Source organism: Myxocyprinus asiaticus, chromosome 31 (genome assembly GCF_019703515.2).
Source record: "Myxocyprinus asiaticus isolate MX2 ecotype Aquarium Trade chromosome 31, UBuf_Myxa_2, whole genome shotgun sequence".
Classification (NCBI taxonomy): Eukaryota; Metazoa; Chordata; class Actinopteri; order Cypriniformes; family Catostomidae; genus Myxocyprinus; species Myxocyprinus asiaticus.
In genome coordinates, this window is record NC_059374.1 from 20,281,137 (window position 1) to 20,306,845 (window position 25,709).

Genomic DNA, 25,709 nt, shown 5'->3' on the forward strand with positions numbered 1-25,709 from the left:
ACTGTCCATAAAAGAGCTGTGTGAACATTCTGCAAAAGATCCCCTTTTGTGTTCCACAAAATAAAAAAGTTATATGTGTTTGGAACATGAGGGTGAGTAAATAATGACTACATTTTAATTTGTGGGTGATCTATTCACTTTATTCCCCACAGAATAAAACTATGTTTTTTATTCTTAGTGTCTAAACTTCAACACTGACTTTCACAGAGCGCTCTACGTTTTAGGGATGTCCTCTGAGATCTCTCATGAATTCTTACCAAAGACTTTAAGACTAAGTTCTTGCTCACTCTCCCCAGCTTTGTTCTTAGCGATGCATGTGTAATCTCCCTCGTCCAGCTTTGTCACATCTAGTACTGTCATCTCTGAGCCGTCTTCATTGAAGTTGTATTTATCCCCACTCTCAAGCTGAAGATCATTTCTGAGAGAAAATAAAACGCTAACATATTGAAACAGTACAGCAATGAGGCAAACAAATAAGGAACTGTTTCTTATCAAAAGATGTTTTCAATATTCTTCTACTAAGAATTTACTGATGGAAATATGTATAGCCTTTATCACTTAAAGTGAACCATATTGAGTAAAATGCGTATACAGCAATGAGGTTGACAAATAAGGCAATATGTCTCCTCAAAGTGTCTTTCTAAGTAAATCTAAAGAGATTTTACTGATGAAAAAACACATTAAGAAACAGAAAATACTGTTAGCCAAACTCGCTCAGCTGTATTGCTTTCATTCTACTTCTATTTGCCTATCTATTTGTGGTTTTTGTGCAGACATTCTTGAAATCATTGGATTCTTGACCATGGTGGCCACCTCTTGATTTAAGGTCAAACAGGTAATAAATATACCACAACCCTTGGCAGAGGAGAGGACCTGACTTATTTTGAGACAAATAAACACCTCTTTCACCCCATTCACCTCTCTATAACCAAACAAAAGAACCTTTAAGGCAAGTCAGTTCTATCTGCAGCCATATTGGGAATAACTTCACGCAGCTATTTCCAGTCATGCAAGTACAGCTCCTATCTACTTCAATCTCCAAAACTGTTGGGCAAGATATGTTCCAATGACATATTTTAGATCAGCAGTCAAATCTGAAAACAACAAATTTGTAAATTTGGCTACTTTAGCTCAAATCACGCAAAAACAATAAAAAATAAAATAAAATAAAATAAAAAAACCCTCTTTTAACTGTACAGCAGGACTTTAAATTCTACAGCTGCCAAATTGAATGTTGTAATGCCACTATCAAAAAGGTGATTGGCTCTTTTAACTATAGGGTGGGATATCCATTTCTACAGTCGCAATATTGAGCATTGTAATGCCTCTACTAAACAGGTGATTGTTTCTTTCAACTGTAATGCAGGGCTTCCATTACTACAGTCGTCATATTGAGCGTTGTGATGCCTCACAAGGCAATTGGCTTTTAAGATTTTGGAAATATATGGGTTTGGGAATACTTTTATTGGATGGATTAAGTTACTTTATAGACACCCGGTAGCGGCGGTACAAACAAATGGATTCATTTCTGATTATTTTACTCTGAATAGGGGCACCCGGCAGGGTTGCCCTCTTTCCCCATTATTGTTCTGTCTTGCCCTGGAACCATTAGCAGCCACGATAAGAAAGGAAGATGATTTTCCAGGGGTGGTGCTGGGAGGTATGGCACATATGCTTTTGCTCTACGCAGATGATATTTTATTATTTGTCTCCGACCACACTAGATCTATGCCTTGCCTCCACAGAATTATTAACTCCTTTTGTAAATTCTCGGGATACAGTTAATTGGTCTAAATCCGAAGCTTCGGCTCTGACAGCATACTGCCCAGCAACAGCTTTTCAGCTGGGTGTCTTCCAGTGGCCCAAACAGGGCATTAAATATTTGGGCATTTTATTCCCAGCAAATTTGTGTGATTTAGTTAGAGTTCATTTTGACCCCTTAATAAAAAGGTTTTCAAGCGATGTGGGCAGGTGGGCTTCATTACATTTATCTATAATTGGGAAGGTTAATGTAGTTAAAATGAATTGTATTCCAAAATTCAACTATCTGCTACAATCCCTGTAGATGTTCCCCTCTCTTATTTCAAGCAATTTGATAGCATAGCGAAGTCCTTCATTTGGAATGGTAAGCGTTCCAGATTACATTTCAATAAGTTACATAGGCCAATGGACAAAGGTGGGCTAGGCCTACCCAAGATTTTGTTTTATTATTATGCATTTGGTCTCAGACATTTGGCTCATTGGTCGCTTCCACCTGAGAGAGCCCCTCCCTCGTTTTGTATTGAACGGGAATTCTTGCCCCTATTTCACCATTGCAAAGCCTTTATATTAAACTAATTGGAGAAGTTAAGTTACACCCCGTTAACTTAATTTGGACATTTATTTCAATGTTGCCTCGAGCATATGGCTGAACCCAAAATTATGTATTAATAAGTCCCCTTTCTGCTGTTGAGAGTGGAATGTGAGGGAGGTTAATACACTCGGTGACCTATATGAGAGTGGAGTGTTGAGATCTTTTGAAAATTTGGTTCAACATTTTGGGATTCCCAGATCTCAAGTTTTTTAGGTATTTACAGCTGCGCCACCTGCTCTGTACTATTTTTGGGAGTAGCATACACCCCCCTAAAGTGGCAGATACTCTGGGAATGGTGATTACTGCTTTTGGAAAAGGTCATGAGGCATCAGTGTATTACTCCCTGCTAATTCAGAGTCTGGGAGACTGAGCTTTAACTTCTATCAAGAGATTATGGGAGAAAGATTTAAACTTGGTATTGGAGGAGGGAGTGTGGGTTAGGATTCTAAAAAAAATGCCAAGTCTGCATCTAGAGATGCAAGGGTGCGCCTTATCCAATTCAAGATTTTACATCGATTCTTTTGGACCTCCTCTAGATTGTATAGGCTTGGTCTAAAAGACACACCCACCTGCTGGCGATGCCAATCAGAAGATGGAGACACAACCCATGTTTTTTGGTGGTGTGTTAAGATCCAAGAATTTTGGTTGAAGGTTCAGAGTTTTATGTGTGATGTATTAGGCACTCAGATTTAGTTTTGTCCCAGACTCTGTGTTTTGGGCGATGGGGCAGTCATCGATGTGGGGAATAAACACATAAAAAATTTGGTTCTGTGTAATGATTGCCAGGCAAATTATTTTAAGGGGATGGAGGTCAGCTGGGGCGCCCCCATTTCAGGAGAGGTGCATGGAGTTGGGGAGGGTGGCAGCTTTTGAGGAAGTGTCATTTAGAAGACTGTGTAACTTAGATTTGTTTGTTGGGAAATGGGTCAACTATTTTTGGAGGGCTCTCGGGGAGGGGCAGTGGAGAGAGAGGTACAGGTATAAATGTGTGATTATTTTATATATATATATATATATATATATATATATATATATATATATATATATATATATATATATATATTGTTTGTTTGTTTGTTTGCTTTTTTTGTGAATATACTCATGTGTGACCACAGGAATGTTTGTTGAGGGTCAGGGCAGGGTTGGGGATTGGGAGGTGGAGGGGTAATTGTGGGGTTTAAATGATGATTCTATGTATATATGCTTTGCTTTTCTTTATTTACTGTAGGAATCAATAAAAAAATTTATTTACAAAGAAAAAAGGCAATTGGCTCTTTTAACTGTAAGGTGGGACATCATTCCTACAGTCGTCATATTGAGCATTGCGATGCCTCCACTAAACAGGCGATTGGTTCTTTCAACTGTAATGCGGGGCTTCTATTTCTATAGCTGCCATATTGAGCGTTGTGATGCCTCTATCAAAAAGCCGACTGGCTCTTTTAACTGTATGGCAGGACTTCCATTTGTACAGTCGTCATATTGAGCATTGCGATGTGTCTACTAAACAGGCAACTGGTTCTTTCAACTGTAATGTGGGGCTTCGATTCCTATAGCCGCCATATTGAGTGTTGTGATGCTTCTATGAAAAAGGCAATTGGCTCTTTTAACTGTATGGCAGGACATCCATTAATACAGTTGCCATTTTGAGTGTTGCGATGGCTCTATCAAAAAGGTGATTGGCTCTTTTAACTGTAAGGCGGGACATACTAGGGGTGGGAGATATGACCAAAATCTTATTTCACGATGAGTCATTTTAGATCACGATAACGATATATATCACAATATAGTTAAAAAAATGTTTCTGAAAAATCAATACAATTTTATTAGATATTATGCCATGACACAATGTGTAATTTTGAGTAAACCAGTCAGTGAATTAAATACTTTATAAATAAAAACTACTTCATCTTATATAATTTTCTTTTTATTTGCAAGTTGACAAACACTGTTTAAGTAAAACAATTTAATAAAAAAATGCCACATTTCAGTCTGATGATGTGCACTTATCTTCTTTTTCTTTTTGTTATTATTATTATTATTATAATTATTATTATTATTAACTTTCCTCAAGAAACTTAACATATTCTCAAAGCAATGCAACAAAGAAAATAACATATAAATTAATACAATTATCCATAAATAAACAATTAAGCTCTTAGTGTTTTTAGTAATCTATATAAAGAAAATATAAAATATCTGAAGGAAAATACGGTATGGATGGTTTGTTTCCTGATATCAAACATCATTCAAACGGAATTTTAGAAAGGGTTTTATGTGCATTTTAAAAACCCACATGACAATGAGAGAAACCAGAATGAGTAGCGGGTGTGATCTGCAATTTTTCTGTCACTAGAGCACAAACGAAGGGAATGGGATGCCTTCAACAGTCGCACGCACTTGCTTGTTTCAGATTGCGTGTCCGTGCAACACTCGCACAAAACACAGCTGCGCGTGTTTGGATGGGAGGCATGTGTGGAGCGTGGGATGAATCTCATTGAATTTGCTTTGGCGGACGCTCAAGCAAAATTTCGGGCCTCAGAAGCAGATTCAGTGACGTTTTCTTGCGTTCTAGACATGCTTTTCATCTAAAGACAAGTGCAACTGTCTGTGAGGAACCATGTGTTTCATCATTTCTCTCAGTCTCACATGAAGCCCTGACCACTGATAGACACGTGCACAAGGATATTTACATATATCGACATACACAATGTATAAACCTTGCAAAGTTTTCTGCTCTGTATCACGTTTTCTAAAGCCAAACCATTTCCACACCACAGAAGATGCACTTTTTCCTTCTTAATCTCCTCTTATCTTCTCATTCAAATGAATTTGAGGAACGAGCAGTCCCTTCACCTTCCTCCATTTATCCGACAGTGTGTGTAATGCAATGTGTGGCTTGTGTGGCAATTTTGTGTTACCGCGATAGAGACGATAATCCAAAATGTAAACCGGTTGGCAAATTTCTACCAGTTTATCATGTCTACTGGTGTATCGACACCATACTGAGTGTTATGATGCCTCTATCAAAAAGACGATTGACTCTTTTAACTGTAGGGTGGGTACTCCATTCCAAATCCACCATATTGAGCGTTGTGATGCCTCTATCAAAAAGGCAGTTGGCTTTAAGGTAAAGTGGAATTACAACCGACATATTGTATTTACAGTTACGATTTCTCCTATTTTGAGAGTAGTCTGGCTCCTTCCCTTATAATGTCTCTGGGGACTTGTGTCTTACACGCTCTCCTCCGAGAGCAGAAAACGAGAAAGTACTGTATGCATTCCCACTGAGTACATGAGGGCAGCTTAGGAGACACTCCTGCTTTGAAAGTACTAATGGTTAACTCTTTTGCTACTATGCCATGCCATCCACAAAAGTTCTTCATTTATTTATAGGATTTTCACCTGGCTTTGAACCACTAATCCAAATAAACACAATCTTTCGTTAGAGGTGGTGAGGAAATGTGTGTTTTTTAGTAGTTTTTTGTTTCTATTAGAAAGATCTTGAGGGAGACTGTGAGCTTACTTCGTCCAGGTCACCATCGGCTCAGGAAATCCGTCAGCATCACAGGCCAGCATGGCTGAGTAGCCAATGTCAGCTGTTGCATTTGTTTCCGCTTGACGGATTCTTATAGTGGGAAGGACTTAGAGGAAAAGGAAAATTGCACATTTGATATGTGGAGACCCACCAGAGAAAAGCACACACATCTGAACTGTCTATGGTACGTATTATGGTACCATTGAGTAAAAACTGTATGTACAGGTTTTTTTTTTTTTTTTTTTTTTTTTTGGCTACCTAAAATGGAACACTTAAACATAATCTATATATATATATATATATATATATATATATATATATATATATATATATATATATATATATATAGTATATATACAGTATACTGTATGAAAAGTATATATAAGTAAATGTTTTACATTTTCTATGTATATATAATATATATTCAATATACATGGATTAAAAACATTTCTTGATGAAAAAAATAACAATAACATTTGTTAAAAGTATAGTTTATTCAAAAACATAAATTCTGTCAACATTTCTTCACCTTCATGTTGTTCCAAACCCGTAAAACTGACTTTCTTCCGCCAGTCACCATTCACTTTCATTGTATGAAAAAAGATAGAAATTAGGATAACATTCTGTCTAACTATCTCTTTTTGTGTTCAATGGAAGAAAGAAAGTCATAAGGGTTTGGAACAACATGAGAGTGAGTAAATGATGACATTGACATTTTTGGATGAACTATCCTTTTAAAAGAGCACATGTGCACAAATTGCAAGACCTGCACACCTGCTGATAGAGGAACTACAGGTGCATCTCAATAAATTAGAATGTCGTGGAAAAGTTCATTTATTTCAGTAATTCAACTCAAATTGTGAAACTCGTGTATTAAATAAATTCAATGCACACAGACTGAAGTAGTTTAAGTCTTTGGTTATTTTAATTGTGATGATTTTGGCTCACATTTAACAAAAACCCACCAATTCACTATCTCAAATAATTAGAATATGGTGACATGCCAATCAGCTAATCAACTCAAAACACCTGCAAAGGTTTCCTGAGCCTTCAAAATGGTCTCTCAGTTTGGTTCACTAGGCTACACAATCATGGGGAAGACTGCTGATCTGACAGTTGTCCAGAAGACAATCATTGACACCCTTCACAAGGAGGGTAAGCCACAAACATTCATTGCCAAAGAAGCTGGCTGTTCACAGAGTGCTGTATCCAAGCATGTTAACAGAAAGTTGAGTGGAAGGAAAAAGTGTGGAAGAAAAAGATGCACAACCAACAGAGAGAACCGCAGCCTTATGAGGATTGTCAAGCAAAATCGATTCAAGAATTTGGGTGAACTTCACAAGGAATGGACTGAGGCTGGGGTCACCTGGGCTAAGGAGAAGAAGAACTGGACTGTTGCCCAGTGGTCCAAAGTCCTCTTTTCATATGAGAGCAAGTTTTGTATTTCATTTGGAAACCAAGGTCCTAGAGTCTGGAGGAAGGGTGGAGAAGCTCATAGCCCAAGTTGCTTGAAGTCCAGTGTTAAGTTTCCACAGTCTGTGATGATTTGGGGTGCAATGTCATCTGCTGGTGTTGGTCCATTGTGTTTTTTGAAAACCAAAGTCACTGCACCTGTTTACCAAGAAATTTTGGAGCACTTCAGGCTTCCTTCTGCTGACCAGCTTTTTAAAGATGCTGATTTCATTTTCCAGCAGGATTTGGCACCTGCCCACACTGCCAAAAGCACCAAAAGTTGGTTAAATGACCATGGTGTTGGTGTGCTTGACTGGCCAGCAAACTCACCAGACCTGAACCCCATAGAGAATCTATGGGGTATTGTCAAGAGGAAAATGAGAAACAAGAGACCAAAAAATGCAGATGAGCTGAAGGCCACTGTCAAAGAAACCTGGGCTTCCATACCACCTCAGCAGTGCCACAAACTGATCACCTCCATGCCACGCCGAATTGAGGCAGTAATTAAAGCAAAAGGAGCCCCTACCAAGTATTGAGTACATATACAGTAAATGAACATACTTTCCAGAAGGCCAACAATTCACTAAAAATGTTTTTTTTTATTGGTCTTATGATGTATTCTAATTTTGAGATAGTGAATTGGTGGGTTTTTGTTAAATGTGAGCCAAAATCATCACAATTAAAATAACCAAAGACTTAAACTACTTCAGTCTGTGTGCATTGAATTTATTTAATACACGAGTTTCACAATTTGAGTTGAATTACTGAAATAAATGAACTTTTCCACGACATTCTAATTTATTGAGATGCACCTGTAAATTGGTTGCCAGTGAATCTTTTGACAAACTTTTGCATTTAATTTAGTTAGTACTCTCCTCATAATGAAGAAAGATCTCACGAACTGGGTTTTTTATTTTGTTACAGCGAGCAAAATTTTGCCTGGGGGCAACACCATACTACTCAAAACTAGAGCATAAAGATAAATAAGAGCTCACCATTAACAACGACTTTAATTTTGCGAAAATCGACTTCCCCTCGTGCTTTAATGCGACCCTCGCAAGTGTACAGCCCCTCATCAGTCTTCCTGATCCCTCGGATTTGGAGATGGTTGTTATTCAAAGCCCTGAAACGGACTGCACAGAACAAGGTGAATACATTTTTTTGTTGGTTTGCACAGAGATGTCTGATAAATGGAGTACAAAAATGACATCAATCATATGGAATATATCAATCTCAACACTTTTTTCCCACCTATTTTCACATAGAATAATTTAAGAGCAACATTTTTGAGAAAGAAGCATTAGGCTGCAATAAAGACCCTATCAATTCATTAACATTTTCTGAAGCAAAGGGGAGTTGTGCCTGTACAAAACTGCCACAATACTAGGGTGTTGTGGGTGGTTGGCAAGGCTTTCTGCAGTTGTTCTGGGTGGTTAATAGAATTCTGGTATGTTATTGCTAGGGTGTTTCTGGGTGGTAGCTAGGGTATTGCCAAGGTGTTCTATGTTGTTTATATAGCGTACTGGTATGTGGTTGCTAGGCTGTTCTGGGTGGTTGCTAGGGCATTGCCAAAGTGTAGTGGGTGGTTTATAGCCAATGCAAGCACCACTAATTATTTATTACATAACAGTAGATAATCAATTTTTCTTACCATCTTTTTCAAACTGGATCTTTGCAGCTTTGTATTTCCAGAGGACAGTTGGTGGAGGTGAGCTAATGACATCACACACTATATTGGCAGTGTCCCCTTCAGTGAACTCTTGAGGTGACGGGACATTTGTGAAGGTGATTTTTTCTGGAAGAATGATCAGCAGTTGTACTTCAGAAAAACACTCATAATAATTAATTATGCAAAGTTTGATTTTGTATATATCTTATAACTACTAGCCTGACAGAAAAACAGGCCAACAGAAGAAAAATCCTTATAAGTGAATTTCCTTATAACCTTTTGTTAACACTTATGGAATTTTTTAATTCCATGTTAAAATATTTGTTGTAAACAGGCATCTTACGGTATATTTTCAGATTGACGGTGGCTTCAGCCTCCTGATCCCCACTGCTGGCTAAACATTTATATGTGCCGGCGTGATCAACCTTTGCGTTGTAGATCGTGAGAGTGGAGGACGTCTCGTCGTTACGAATCACGCTGACGTCCTGTCTGCCGGGCTCAATTTTCTCCCCTCTCGGAGAGAACCAGTTGATTTCCTTCACTCCACCGATAACTATGACCCAGCAACACAAAATAGACACATCACCATTCATGGGCTGTTTTGTGTATTAAAAATGTAATAATATAAATCGTCCTGTTAAAACTTAAGCTAGTGGAACATCCACATAGCAGAAATGCATCAGTCACAAGCAAATTAGGCCTTTAGCGATTGAATTATTTGCTTAAATCAATTGGGATTAGGTATCACTGGCACAACAGCTGTCAGTAGGCACCACCTATAACTTCAACTGATTCTCTGGTTACTAGTCTATTACTCAAATCACTGGACCATAGGAAACAGCACTGGTGAAGACTCAGTGTTGAGGGCAATTACCAGAGCCACTGTTCCATGTCTTTGAGTCTTAAAATGAAGCCAAGGAGAGTGTAACCAGGAAACTGTTTTCCAAAGTAAGATACATCATCATCATGATGGCGCCGCGGATGGCTGGCTCGGTGTGGAGCTCCTCAGATCTTTTGTTGTTTTTGTTTGTTTGTCCTGTGTTTAGTAATCTTTTTCCAGTCAGTTTTAACAGAGATGAACTGCTGAACATTCGACAGCATGTACCAGACAATCTTTTCCCGGTTTTTGAATATTCAGACATTTTGCTAGACATTTTAGTTGGAGGCGCGGCTTTGATACTCAGGAGACGCAGGCGAGGGAGACGAGCCGGTGCACTAGTCAAACTCTGTCTGCACGGATTTCGAACAGCGCTGCCGAGTATTCACTTAGCGAATCTCCGCTCTCTTCCTAACAAAACGGATGAACTACATCACCTCACCTGCACAAACAAGGACTTTTCAACCTCTGCTGCCTTGTGCTTCACAGAAACCAGGCTGAGTGAAGCCATTCCGGACAGCGCGTTAACAGGGAAAACGAGAGGCGGTGGAACATGCTTTTATATCAATGAAAGTTGGTGTACAGATGTAACAGCGTTAAAGAGGATGTGCTGTCCTAATTTGGAAGCGCTCTTTATTAACTGTAAGCCTTTCTACTTGCCGCGGGAGTTTTCCTCGTTTATTCTGGTAAGTGTGTATATCGCACCAAACGCATGTTTGAATGCCGCACTGCAACAGCTGGCTGATCAGATCACAGACATGGGACAACAATACCCTGACTCAGTTATTATTATTCTTGGGGATTTTAACAAAGCAAATCTCACACGTGAACTGCCCAAATACAAACAGCACATCACATGCCCCACCAGAGACAGAAATATACTGGATCATTGTTACACAACAATAAAGGATGCATATCGCACAGTCCCTAGAGCAGCTTTGGGACTCTCTGATCACTGTCTGGTTCATCTTCTTCCAACCTACAGGCAGAAATTAAAATCAACCAAGCCAGTAGTAAGGACTGTAAAGAGATGGACCAATGAAGCAGAGTGGGAACTACAAGCCTGCTTTGACTGCACTAATTGGAGTGTTTTTGAGGCTGCAGCCACAGACCTGGACGAGCTCACAGATACTGTTACATCATATATCAGTTTCTGTGAGGTTATGTGCATTCCTACTAGGACTTATTTAAAGTTCAACAACAACAAACCGTGGTTTACAGCAGAGCTCAGGCAGCTTCGTCAGGCCAAAGAGGATGCTTACAGGGGTGGGGATAAAGTCTTGTACAATCAGGCCAGGAACACACTGAACAGGGAAATAAGAGTGGCTAAAAGGAGATACTCTGAGAAGCTGAAAAACAAGTTTTCAGCTAACAACCCTGCATCAGTGTGGAGTGGCATGAAACAACTCACAAATTACAGGACTCCTACCCCCAACCCTGTAGGGAACCAACAACTGGCTGACGACCTGAGTGTGTTCTATTGCAGATTTGAAAGGCCCAATCTCACACCCCACACCCACTCTGACCTTCACTTCACACAAACACCAACACCTCCTGCAACCCCCCTCCTCCCACCTCCTGCTACTCAACCTGCACTTAAGATCTGTGAAGATGATGTGAGCCATGTCTTTCGGAAACAAAAGACGAGGAAGGCTTCAGGCCCAGATGGCACTATACACTTCCAGAGTGAGGAAACAGGCTGGAAAAATCACTCTGGACCCCACTCACCCTGCCCACTACCTTTTTGAACTGTTGCCTTGTGGCCGACACTTCAGAGCGCTGAGCACCAGAACTGTCAGACACAGGAACAGTTTTTTTCCCCTAGGCTATCCATCTCATGAACAGGTAAATTGCCCCACTGAGTATAACTATGTGCAATACACAGTTTAGTCTTTTTTATATTTATCCAACACATCCACCCTCTTCTGCCATTTCATTCCTCTGAAAAAAACAAAAAACATTTGCACTATACATAACAGATTTGTATTTGCACTGTACATAACAGATTTGTATTTGCACTGTACATAACAGATTGTATTAGATTTGCACTACCCATGTGTATGTGTGTATGTATGTATGTGTGTGTCTGTACGTATGTGTATAATTAGTTTTATTTTTTATTTTTTATTATTATCTATGTCTTGCTGCTGTTTTTGTATTGTTGTACACTGGAAGCTCCTGACACTAAGACAAATTCCTTGTATGTGTAAGCATACTTGGCAATAAAGCTGATTCTGATTCTGATACAGGGACACAATGGTTTAACATATTTCTCTCTCAAGTCTGATCCACATGGGTCTCATTTACTAGGTCCTCAGTGATATTTACTGACATCGGAAACCATCAGCCACATTAAAGTTAAATTTACACTAGTGTAGTATTTCAGCAAATAGTTTGAATCATCTAGATTAGAACATTATTGCTTTTGTAGGTCACAACATCATGGAGAACTAGATATACTTCCATTTGACCCTTCAGAACTAGGCATCATAAAAATAAAATACTGTATCTTAATTTGTGTTCTATGGAATAAAAAAGTCATACAGGTTTGGGAATATTCATGAACAGGGGATGGAAGATATAAACAGTAATTAACTATTTCAGCAACATCCAGTGATCAACAAGTGAACAGTGCTCTGAACTAAATTTGACTTCCCTGAAACAAACACATTTGCTTGTAAGGCCAAAAAAAAAAAAGAAAGAAAGAAAAAAAGGAAACGTTTACACAAAATTGTAAAGTTTGTTAACATTTACTCACCCCTTTATCATTTTAACACAGTATTCATTTCTTTCATCCATAAAACTAAATAGATCTCAGGCAGAATGTCAGTTTCCATATAAAAGTGGATGGCTATTTATACTGCCAAGCTACAAAAAGGTTTTAAATAAATTTGTAGTATTTTGAGAATAATCTAATAATAGGTCTTTTATGAGAATAAAGTCATAACATTACGAGATTAAAGTAGTAATATTTTGAGAATTAAGTCAAAATTACAAAAATAAATTTGTAGAATTATAAAATTAAAGTCATAGCAATACAAGACTTAAGTCATAATATTATCAGAATAAATTTGTATGAAGAATTATGGGATTAAAGTAACATTTTGAGAATAAAGTCATAATGCTACTAAATCATAAAATTATGAGATTGGGGGTTATATATTTATATTAGTCAAAATCACAACATTACGAGAAAAGGCGTCTTTAATCTTATAATTTTGACTTTATGGTTGTAACATTATGATTTTTTTCTAAAAACATTACTACTGTAAACTCATAATGCTACGACTTTGTTCTCTTAATATTACGATTTTTTGACAATTACGACAATATTATTCTCTAAATCTTAGTTGTTTTTTATATTTTTATTTTAACGTGGCACTAAAACGCCATCATATCCCCATCCAATTTCATTATATGGTTCTGGCCAATATCTCCATTTGTGTTTCACAAAACAAAGAAAATAGTTGAGAGGTTGAACGGCATGAGCATGAGTAAATGATGACAATATTTTCAGTTTTTAACTATTCCCTTAAGTATTTTGTTGCAATGAAAGAGAAAGGGAAAGAAAGACAGACTGATAGTAATGTGCAGATGGATAAACAGATGTAGGAAAAAAAAGAACAATTGAAATTCAGTATGCAAATATTACAATAACCGCGTTTCCACTGTCAGGCCAAATGAGGGCATGCTAGTGCAAGCCAGGGCCAGTTGTGTTCCCACTGTCACTTCCAGTGCTTCACCGTGCCTTCTTGCAGCTTCCTCGGGGCCTACGGCCAATGGCCTTTAGCCCGCTGATTAACCTTGTGCCAAAGAAGGCCAACTGGGGATTGAGGCGGTCAGTGTCAAAGGCAGAGTTTTACTGAGTCAGGTCAGAGGTTTCAGTACCAAGATACTCTTTCCCCAGTTGTTCATATCTAGCTACCAGCTTACCTCAACAGATCAACGGAGAATGGAAAATCATCAGTACTGGTCAGCAGATGAAATCAGGGATCTTTTGAATATTTAGGCTGATGAAAATGTGCAATGTCAGATTGATGTGGCGTCTGCCGAACGAAGACGTGATTAAGTATATTGTCGCTGAACTGGCCAAGTTGTGTATCCAGTGCACAATGGTACAGGTTCAGGAAAAAATAAAAGAAAAAAATTGCAGACACAGTAAAAATCTGTGTTCATTTCAAGGGCTAGCTAGTCTCCAGAGTCTGATACCTCAGCTTGAGTTTCTCTCTTGCTTGTGAAATGGATGTGAAATGGATGGGGTGTGTGATGTTGGCACCAGGGCATTATATTAAAGGCAAGTCTTAGGGCAATGCTGCGTGACTATTGGCCTGATGGTTGGAATGCAGATCGATTTTGGTCTCGCGACTCGAGTTCCTAGGCTATTAGCCTCAGCTTACCAGTTGATAGCCCTGGCTCGCACTGGCCCTATATTGGAAAAGTGGCTGGTTAGGCTTTATCAGTGTCATCAGATTTTGAATCAGACGATTTTATCAGTACAAGACTTTCAGACTTTAATGTAACATTTTGTAAGATGTACTGTATAAAGTTTGCAAAGAACAAGAATGCATAGCACAACAAAGGTTCAAATCATCAAAAGGTTTAGATGGAGTCGGCTGGAGTTGAGCTAATTGAAGAAAAGTGTTTGAAGAAGAAAAGCAAAGAAGCAAGAAAAATATCAATCAAGTGCTTCCCTTTAAGAACTGTAATGAAGGCCACTGTGTGTCTGGTCAAAACTTACCTTCACAAATGAAGAACCGAGACTCGCCAACACTGATCTCGCTCTGGGCAGGTGTGATATCGACTTGCAGAGAAACTGAAAAGAAAAAGAGAAAGAAAAGTATTAAGATAAAGAAACATCAAATAACATCCCTTTAATAGAGCAAGTTAGTGCAAAAATCCAAACAGAAACTTTTTAAACTGTACTTTTCCACATGCATATTTCAACAGCACAGAGAGCCTCTGAGAGCACTTTAATTCCACACAAGCAGCTGATCTCTCCACTTTTATAGCCGCACAAGGAACTATAGAAACCTCTCTGTCATGGGCTCTTCTGATAAACAACATTGTGTCATCTTGAGCTGACTAAATGAGAGGTGACAACAGACAGTAAAGCTAACAAGCTCATTGTCAGACCAACCAATTCACCTACTTTTTTCAGGATCATTTGTTGTGTTATTGCCACAATACCTGATGTGCGGCAACACTGCGCATTCAGCACAATGTCAGAAATGCATCTCATTAAGGAAAGTATTTTAATACCCCTTTTTAAACCCATTTTAAACTAGGCCAAACAGGCTGCTTGGTTTTAAAAATGATTCAGTACATCAAACTATTTTTCTTCAGAAACACTAAGAGCGACAACAGCAAAACAGGTCGATACAAAGGATATGTTAGGGAAATGAGTAAAGACAAAGAGAGCAGACTAAAGAAAAAATTGATCAGTGCACAGATGGTGGCCCTTTGTCTTTCGGGTAATTTAATTAATGGTCAAACTTGGGTGAAAGTAAACCTCAATTAAATCAGCATATTCAATCAATACTACTGGATGTTTTATGCTCTTAGTGGACGGACCATACATTGCATGTGTCTTCCCACATTTATAGTCTTATCAAATATTGTTTGGAAAATATTTGTTAATTTGTTAATTTGAAAAATCTGTTAACTTTTTAAGGGGATAGTCCACCCAAAACAATATTCTATCATCATTTACTCACCTTCATGTCATTCCAATCCTATATGACTTGGACATTCTGTTAAATATCTACTTTTGTGTTCTATGGAAAAACAAAGTAATTCAGGTTTGGGACGGCATGAGGGCAAGTAGCAGATGATGACAGAATTTTCATTTCTGGGTGAACTATTCCTTGAAGGCAAATGAAGGGAATGACACAAAAAGACAGCTGTCCTACTGAGGACAGGATTCTTTTAATTTATTAGCTACTCATTAGCAGGGCATGCCGGAAGATGTATGGTGACACCAGTGTAGTGTGCATAATAGCCACAGAGCTCTAATCTCTGAGGTCACTGCTTTAATTTGATTTGAAGAATTACAAGAGCGGCTAACAGTGAACTGTTCTGTTCAACTAAAGACAGATCTGACATCTGCAGTGACACAAAAATGCCCAGGACCACTTTACTGAGAGAAAATATTTAAATTGGTCATTTGATAAGAACTAGAATTTTCCTTGATCTTTTGAGATAAAAGATAAAACATACTGTAACTTTCGGAACTAAAATCTTCCCAGTCTAAAAAGCCTGTGTGTGTATTACGGACATTTCACATTGCAAGCTTGAGCAAGGCATGTCCGAATCTACAGCAACTACATCGTAACTACAGCTGCAGACTCGCCAGGGCTTTCACACTGGAAGAGTTTTTTACAGCGCTACAGCCATGGCTCTATACTGAAAATAAAGTGATTTCTATGTAACTACGTTGAGTATTTCCTAAGCTCATATCTTATAAAATGGTTATCAGGATTGGGCGATTGATAATATTACAAACTTAATCATCATGAAATCTTATTTACAGCATGCTGATGTAACCTAATTTTGTCTTGTAGAATTCTTTCATTTAGTGGCAAGCAACAAAATATGCTCTGATCCTTACAAACATCATCATTCAGTGAAGAAACTAGATTTGTTCATGAGGGGGAAGGGGACGAGCCTTTGAATGTTGTTTTGCACAACACAGGACACAATAACTCAGTTTGGATTGATCAGCCAGCCTTATAGTCAGAAATTCGTTTATACAACCACTGAATAGCAATATCTCTTTGTTCAAATATCAGCTAAAACTTTTAAGTGCTGAATACTTTCTTCATAAGAACAAAGAGGTACTTATAATGAAAAAAAAATGTTAACTCACCATGTGCACCTTTAACTGAAGCAACTTGCTTTTTCCATTGTTAATTAATCCTTTTAAAATGTAAGCCGAAAACCCCTGCTGCACTGCAGCTCACACGGTGCTCAAGCTACGCTCTGACGTGCTGCTGAAGCTTCCGGTGTGAATGCTCTAACCTGTTAACGTGGCTGGCGAAAAAATTACGCTTTGCTTACGCGCTGCTCACGAGTGTGATATGAAACACGCATTAGGTTTGTCACGTACCTTCATAACATCTTACAGTACGATACCAGGTCAAGTATCACGATACCACTCATGTGTTTTTAATAATGGTTAGAATGATGCAGCTATTCTGTTGTTGTATTCATTCTTTACAGTTTCATACATTTACTATTAGGGCTGGGTAAAAACAGTGATTTTCCGATGCATGATCTTCATTTGAAAGATCATGATATTGATTGCTAACTCCCAAGAACAATCTTTTAAAAGGAATATTCCAGGTTCAATACAAGTTAAGCTCAATCTACAGCATAATTTTGATTAACACAAAAATTTATTTCTCCTTTTCTTTAAAAAAAGCAAAAATTGAGGTTACAGTGAGGCACTTACAATTTAAGTGAATGGGGCCAATTTTGGAGGGTTTAAAGGCAGAAATTTGAAGCTTATAATTTTATAAAAGCACTTGCATTTATTCTTCTTTTAAAACTCATGTATTATTTGAGTTGTAAAGCTGACTGAATCGTAATTTGTAGGGTTGTTTTAGGGTTTTAGGGTTTACAGCGTTACATCGTCATTGCAATGAAGCTGTAAAATATGAAATAACTTTACACAGAAAGGTTAGTAAGCGATTTTATCGTCATAAAAATCACCAAAATCATGTTAACATGCATAATGTTTGTCTTGAGGCTATACTTTTGAAACAGTGAGTATTTTAATGTTTACAGATTGGTCCCATTGACTTCCACTGTAAGTGCCTCACTGTAACCCAGGTTTGTGCTTTTTTTTATAGAAAAGGAGGAGTCTAAATACATTTTGGTGCTAATCACGTTACGCCACAAATTCTGTGGATTGAGCTTAACTTGTATTGAACCTGGAGTATTCTTTTAAAGATCCCATAAAATCTAAATTAATGTTTTGCTGCTTTTAGTCTATCTATTAGCTTTAAGGTCATCTATTTGCTAGTGTACTTTTAAATGTTGACAAAATTAATTTTCAGAAAATAGAAGCATTTAAAATCTGCCATATCTCTCTCTTCCTATCACGGCTCTGGTGAGTTTGCCGGATTGTTTTGTTTGTTTCGTCATTGTCTCTCCCTCATGTCTTGCAGGCGTGGCCGGCATGCATGATCGGGGCATGCATGATCGGTGTTTCTATGGGAACACTGATTGTTCCCGGGGGAACGCTGATCATGCCACTGATTAGCGTGCCAAGCAACACTTGTTCTCCTCTAATTCACTCCCTTCTTAAGACCTTCATGTTCTCAGTATCTTTGCTAGATTGTTGTTTGATGTAAATTATCTCACTCTCTCTGCCTAGTTGGTCCTATCTTGTGTATCTGTTGGTTGCCCATTGGTTGGTATTCCTGACTTCCACAACGCACACACTCATCTTACCAACACACTCTTCACGGATTACCCCTTGCGTGTCCACAGCACGCTCGCTTACCAGAAATTGCTTCTGCTGCTGCAGCAGGTGCCGGGATCTTCAACATTCCATAATTTGTCTCGCTATCGCTCATTACAGAACAATCTAGCCAAGTATGGACCCAGCGGAGGAATCCACTCTTTGCTCTGCCCTCTCTCAGCAGGGAGCTTTGCTGGGACATCAGCAGGATCAAATCTCTGCTTCAAACCGGGCTCTGGAGTTGATGGCTTCGCAGCTCACCGAGCTCACCTCTGTTGTGCAGCAGCTCTGTCTATCTCCTGATGCTCCAGCCCCGTATTCAGGTGATGCTGAATCCTGTAGCGCATTCCTTTCGCAATGCTCCCTGTTTTTCACATTACAGCCCTCCACTTTCGCTATGTGGGACTGATTTCTGCATGGACTTTCACACATCCACACACTCATCTTACGAACACACTCTTCACGGATTGCCCCTTGCGCAGCTACACTGCGCTCGCTTACTGGAGATCGCTTCTGCTGCTGCAGCTGGTGCAGGGATCTTCGACATTCCACAACTCAGTGACTGCTCATATTTTTTGTTAATAAATCCTTTGAACTGTTCCTCTTGGGTCTGTTTGTCTCACTATCGCTCGTTACACTTCCAGCTAAAAAGGCTCAGGAAAATCCTTTACACACATAGAGGTTCAGAAACCTTGCCCAATCAAATACTTTCTTGAATGAGAAGGCACCCTCCTCCTCCAACCTATCAGCACGTCTGGCTATGTTTAAACTGGCACTGGTCATGTCTTCGCAGGTCACTTCAAAGGGAACACCATCTATGCTGTAGGGTTGATCCAAACAGATTTTCCAATAAGAATCGCTTAAAAAGTGACTTCTAACTGACCGTTATAACCTTTCACCCATCTGAAGCTCACAGTGGAGGGTAATTGTTTTCAAAGATAATAAGGCATAAGGATAACTACTTATGAATAGGATGCATCAATGCAGGAGCTGGATATGAGGAAAATAGTTTTAGTTTATTTATATAACCTAGAGGTTTCTTGTCATGTACAACTTGAGTAAGTGTTCTTTATTCTATCTGCTTAGTGTATTGTGATTCAAAACATGGATATATTATCTTTTACTCACTTGCTTCTTATTTATCTGTATTGGAACTGGCTCAAGCCTTGTTGTAAGCAAATACTGCAATGCGCTGTGTTTGTTTTAATGCTTGTTATGCAGTAACGGGTTTAGTTAGATCATCGTTCAGATCTCAAGTCTTTGGAAAAGCTGGCTGGTATTGAGATCACTTCTCTAGTTTCCCCAGTAAGCAGTTCTGACATGAGCAGCACACAGTGGAAAGGGATGAGGTAAAGAAGCCCTCGATAACGTGCAGTCAACCGAAACACTTCTATGATGCTAGTGAACTGCTGGTATTCCTAAAGCGACAGCACCGGTTTACCACTTGTTAAATGAATGTAAATGGTTTAAAATAGTACAAATAATGTATGTACACAATAAACAAGTAACAATACAAAGGCATCATATTTATTGATGAAATACATGGATTTCTAAAAAAACACATTAAGGCTAAAATGTGTACAAAATGATGAAAAACTAATGATAAAATAAAATTTGTACAATTATTATAATGTAAAATTAACATAATTAGCTGGGGGATAATTTCTTTCATATGTAAGCAAAATGAATATTATAACTTAAATATAACCATTAGAATGGAATCTAATCAAATCAGGAAATCTGTATCAATACCTAGCCCTAATAGTTTTTATTATTGTATTACATATTAGAATATTATTATTAAAAAAAACTGTATTCACTTTCACACACCATTGCATATTGTTCCGGTTAAACCCTTTCACAAAAAACTAAAGGAAGATTATGTATCCTCATATTCCAGCTGCGCTATTTTTTAATTGTCTGTCTATGTACACATGTGGCAAAAAGAGTTCCTAATAAACTAACTTATATTTTGTTCCTGTCTGCTGCCTTTGACATCACAACTCAAGATAGTCGTTAGTGAAGGGTTTGGGACTGTGCATGTCCTTGTGGTGCCATGAGCCAATCATTGTTGTCAGCCTGTCAAGAAGTCATTTTCCTACAGCTCTAGAGTCATGTCACATAGCGTTTGGCTCATGGATGCCCAGGAGCCAAGTTAGCTGTATGCAGCTCACATATAGTACACCAAGGGGGTCATGCGCCAGCCAAGTAACTGCCAAAGAGATGAATGGGATTGCTAAGAGAAAGCTTTTTCCAGGTATTAAAGACCTCCATGGTCTAGGGCATGGTTCGTGTAAACTCCAGTACAGCTCGTAATTGGTACAGTATGAAAGCAATTCTGCCTGCTTTATGTAAGTGAACCACTATTGATAGCATATAATTTGACCATTACAGTATTATAATGCATTTTTCATTGCTTCTGACCTCCGCAGAAATTGCCTTACCAATCAATAGAACCAAGTGTGCAAACAGCGTTTGTGACAGCTAAATTTCACAGCATTATACACAGGTACCCCCGACGTCTTCTGGGGATTGTTTTTCTTGTATTCCAAGTTTAATAGTAAATAAGTGTGAATATTGCTATGTACACTGGTTTCAGCATGTTTGTGAGCCGTGACTGTGTGCTTTTGTGTTGATGAGAGCTGTCTGTGTGCGTGACTACATCTGGATGGGTCTGTGTGCTCACAGTCTCACCCACCCAAACCTCATCTGTTTATCACATTCAAAATGACACAAATGTAAAGCGTTTTAACAATGTTGTCAGGACTGTTTTGTAAGGCTCTTCAGTGAAATATTTGAATGTGTTTTTTTTTTTAACTCTAGCATTTGACTTGCCAAAGAGCTGGGCGGTGTGACCAAGATCTTATAACACAGTATGAGTAATTTTATATCAAGGTAACATTTTGTATCACAGTAAAGTTAACATTGATGGTAGTCAGCAAATAATAATAATATAATCATTAATTAATATTCTAAATGACCAAGTGGCCATGCCTATTTTTGGTAATCTAGCAAATTCAATACTTCACAAATGAAAGGTCCTTCCTGTCATTTTATTATTTTCTTTTTTGTTTCTTTTTTGGAACCTGATGGATGTAAACCAAAACATACAATTCATAACAAACAAATGATAAATCTGTCATAAGTGCAACAAATTTTTTCACATTATGCAACACTTAAGTTAAAAGACAACTCAAAATAGTAAAACTGCTAAATATAAAAACTGTTACATTTTATAAAGAACATTAACATACAGTGTATATATATATACACACATATACACTAGAGCTAGATCATGTAGGTCCCCATCGTGCTGCCAAAACAGCTCTGACCTGTTGAGGCATGGACTCCACAAGACCTCTGAAGGTGTCCTGTGGTATCTGGCACCCTGGACGTTAGCAGCAGATCCTTTAAGTCCTGCAAGTTGCGAGGTGGGGCCTCCATGGATCGGACTTGTTGGTCCAGCACATCCCATAGATGCTCAATCGGATTGAGATCTGGGGAATTTGGAGGCCAAGTCAACACCTTGAACTCTTTGTCATGTTCTTGAACAATTTTTGCAGTGTGGCAGGGCGCATTATCCTGCTGAAAGAGGCCACTGCCATCAGGAAATACCGTTGCCATGAACGGGTGTACGTGGTCTGCAAAAATATTAAGGTAGGTGGTACGTGTCAAAGTAACATCCACATGAATGCAAGGACCCAAGGTTTCCCAGCATAACACTGCCCAGAGCATCACACTCCCTCCACTGGCCTGCCTTCTTCCCATGGTGCATCCAGCTGCCATCTCTTCCCCAGGTAAACGATGCACACACACCCTGCCATCCCCATGATCTAAAAGAAAACGTGATTCATCAGACCAGGCCAACTTATTCCATTACTCCATGGTCCAGTTCTGATTGTAGGCAGAACCTGACGTAGGTCTGAAGAGCACGGACTGGACACACTCTGTGAAGTTTCTCCTGATACAGCGTTGTGAACAGTGGAGGACAGAAAGCCTCAAGAGTGACCGGATGTACGGTTGAGAAAGGAACCTTAGGCAGGTAGTCAGAATGAGGATGCAATATCGCTTTCGCCATTCCTGGGGCAGTCTAAGCAGGATGGCAAGACAGACAGAGTCTGCAAATCCCCAATTATTTTTAAAGAAGTGATAGCCATAAGAAAAAACATCTTTAGAGTCAGGAGCTTGTCAGACACCGACTCTAGAGGTTCAAAGGGGGTCTCAACCAGACCCTCAAGGACTATAGATAAGTCCCATGAAGGGATCCTGGTTCTAACGGGAGGCCTCAGTCGCATGGCCCAATGAACGAAGCGAGCGAGCAAAGGATATTTCCCCAGTGGCACCCTATCAATCAAGGCGTGGCAAGCCGACAGAGCGGCCACATAACCCTGAGAGTGGCGGGGCATGTGCCTTCTGATAATTTCTCCTGCAGGAAGTCCAGAACTGAAGCAATCTGGCAGTTAACTGGATCTGCATTATGTGCAGTGCACCACCTTTCAAAGACACCTCATTTATTGGCATAACTTTTTCTAGTGGAAGGAGCCCTAGCACTCAGAATGGTCTCAATAACTTCAGGTGAAAATCCAGTGTCCCTCAGTTGGTACCCTTCAGGGGCCAAACATGAAGGTTCCACAGCTCGGGCCGCGGATGAAATATTGTCCCCTGCACTTGAGACAGAAGGTCCCTCCTATCCGGTATCGCCCAAGGCGAGCCGTCGAGGAGAGATATTATCTCCGAGAACCATACTCTGTTCGGCCAATGCGGAGCTATCAGTAAGAGGCAAGATCCTTGTTGACGAACTCTGGCTAGAACTCCCGGAAGCAGAGAAACCGGAGGAAACGCATACAGGTGCATTTTGGGCCATGTATGCGCCATTGCATCCAGACCCAGGGGGGCTGGGTGACTCAGAGAGAAGTAGAGGGGACATTGTGCTGTCTGTTGGGAGGCGAAGAGGTCCACCTCTGCTTCGTAAAATCTTAACCAGATTTGTTTCACTACCTCGGGATGGAGTTTCCATTCTCCCGTCGGTATTTTCTGTCTGGACAGTCAATCCGCTCCCACGTTCAGGCATCCAGGGATATATACTGCTTTGAGTGACAGGAGCTTGCCATGGGCCCAAAGAAAAATCTGACGTGCTAGTCTGTTTAGCTGGCGCGACCACAGAACTCCTTGGTAATTTATGTAAGAGACTGCTGCTGTGTTGTCCACCCGCACCAGGACATGGCAGCCTCTCAGATGCTGGAGGAAGTACTTCAGGGCCAGAAATACAGCCATCAACTCGAGACAGTTGATGTGCCAATTGAGCTGATGACCCTCCCATTCCCCTTGAGCTGGACGACCACTTAAGACTGCTCCCCAGCCCGACAGGGAGGTGTCTGTCGTTAGCAATCTGCGACGGCAAGATGCACCTAGAGTGGGACCCAAGGTGAGAAACCGGGGTCTGAGCCACATAGAGAGGGTAAGTAGCCCGCGGCATGTAACCCTTATTTGCCTTCGGGGATTGGTCCTTGGATGAAATCCTCTGGCTTTGAGCCACAACTGAAATGGTCTCATATGCAAAAGGCCCATAGGGATCACAGAGGACGCAGATGCCATGAGACCTAACATTCATTGATACTGAAGAACAGTACGATCTTGGCCTAGCCTGACTCTGCTCAGGGTATTCTGAATGGTCTCAATTTGAGCAGGAGACAGCTGTGCCTGCATCGTGATCGAATTCCATATGATCCCTAAATATGTCGTTCTCTGCGCAGGAGAACGAACGCTTTTCTTGTCGTTGAGTCTCAACCCCAGAGAAACTAGATGAGCTAAGACAACATTTCTGTGCTGTAATGCCAGTTCTTGCGATTGCGCTAGTATCAGCCAGTCATCTATGTAATTCAAAATGCAGATGTCCTGGAGTCGCAATGGAGCCAGTGCTGCATCCATGCACTTTGTGTATGTGCGAGGTGATAAGGCTAGGCCGAATGGAAGAACCCGATATTGGTAAGCTTCGCCCCCGAAAGCAAACCTCAGGAACTTCCTGTGTTGTGGCAGTATTTCTATATGAAAGTATGCATCCACGAGATCGATCATGACTAACCAATCGTGATGTTGAATTTGTGACACAATCATCTTGACAGTTAGCATCTTAAACATGAGCGCCTTGACTGAGCGGTTCAAGCCTTGAAGATCTAAAATCGCACGCAATCCCCCATCCTTCTTGGGAACCAGGAAGTATGTGCTGTAGTAACCTGACTCTCTCTCTGGAAGGGGAACATGTTCTATGGCCCTTTTGACCAGAAGAGATTGCAGCTCTTGTGACAGTAAATGTGCTTGTTCCGGTTTCACGGTAGTGGGGACCATGCCGTTGAAATGTGGAGGACGGTGAACAAATTGAATTCTGTAGCCCTTTTCTACTGTCTTTAGGACCCACATAGAAATACCTGGCAGTAGCTTCCACACTGCCAGGTTCTCTGAAATGGATACTAATTTTGATACTTCCTATTGAGGGGATGTTGGATGTTCCATGTCCTGGGCGACAACAGGAAGCATCGGAACACTCAACATTTAGCTGGAAACCACTGCCCCCCAAAACACCAGAGGCAGTGGGGATGGAGAGGTTTCGTGGGGGTGTCGGAAAGGAGCAGGTAGATGTTTTGCATGGCCCATCCCGAGGGGGGCTGCTCCCATAATGCTGGGCGTAAGACCGCCAGGACTTCTTTTTGGAAATAATGGTCCTGAGGTCTTGCCTTGGAGGCTGCTGAGGGCGACGAGCAGGTCCCAATCTTTACAAGGGGGAGCATGACTCACCACACTTTGTTTTTGAGCCTCCCTTCTAGAAGGACCGGGGCGAGGCCGGGTGGCCGGCAGCCCCTCCCCTGAGTGCGGTGAGGAAGGAATTGCACAAAGGCTTCCTTGTGTTTTTTCACCTCCCGAAACCTGGTGACAACTGTATTCACTGAATCGCCAAACAGGCCGGAAGGTGAGACCGGAGCATCAAGTAGGAATACGCTGTCCTTATCTTTGATGCTCGTGAGGTTTAGCCACAGATGCCTCTCCGTGCTGACCAAAGCAGCCATTGAACGGCCGATAGCGCAAACCGTCTGCTTGGTTGCACCGAGAGATAAATCTGTGGCTCGATGAAGCTCTGAGAATGCTTCCTCATCGATTGTACTACCCGCACTCAGGTCCTTCAACAGATCAGCCTGGTATGCCTGTAACACCGCCATGGTGTGTAGCGCAGCACCAGCCTGACCTGCTGCTTGATAAGCTTTCCCCACATGCGTTGAGGTGGTTCTACATGGCTTTGTGGGGAGAGTTGGACTTTTTAATGATGATGTCGAACCAGGTGAGAGATAGCCCGCGAGCATCTCTTCT

At 40.2% G+C, this 25,709-nt stretch overlaps 1 protein-coding gene across 8 annotated transcripts in view; it reads right to left on the reverse strand.

The window, feature by feature from the left end:
- The window catches only part of LOC127422323 (neural cell adhesion molecule 1-like), a 179,828-nt gene that overhangs the window by 76,784 nt on the left and 77,335 nt on the right, over positions 1-25,709 (reverse strand). For all 8 annotated transcript variants that reach the window (XM_051665752.1, XM_051665751.1, XM_051665754.1 and 5 more), the window contains exons 2-7: positions 14,625-14,699; positions 9,353-9,562; positions 8,992-9,135; positions 8,336-8,473; positions 5,877-5,994; positions 258-418 (exon numbers count right to left, since the gene is read on the reverse strand). In XM_051665752.1, coding sequence (XP_051521712.1) covers positions 258-418; positions 5,877-5,994; positions 8,336-8,473; positions 8,992-9,135; positions 9,353-9,562; positions 14,625-14,699 — 846 coding nt within the window. The remainder of the gene's footprint in view (positions 1-257; positions 419-5,876; positions 5,995-8,335; positions 8,474-8,991; positions 9,136-9,352; positions 9,563-14,624; positions 14,700-25,709) is intronic.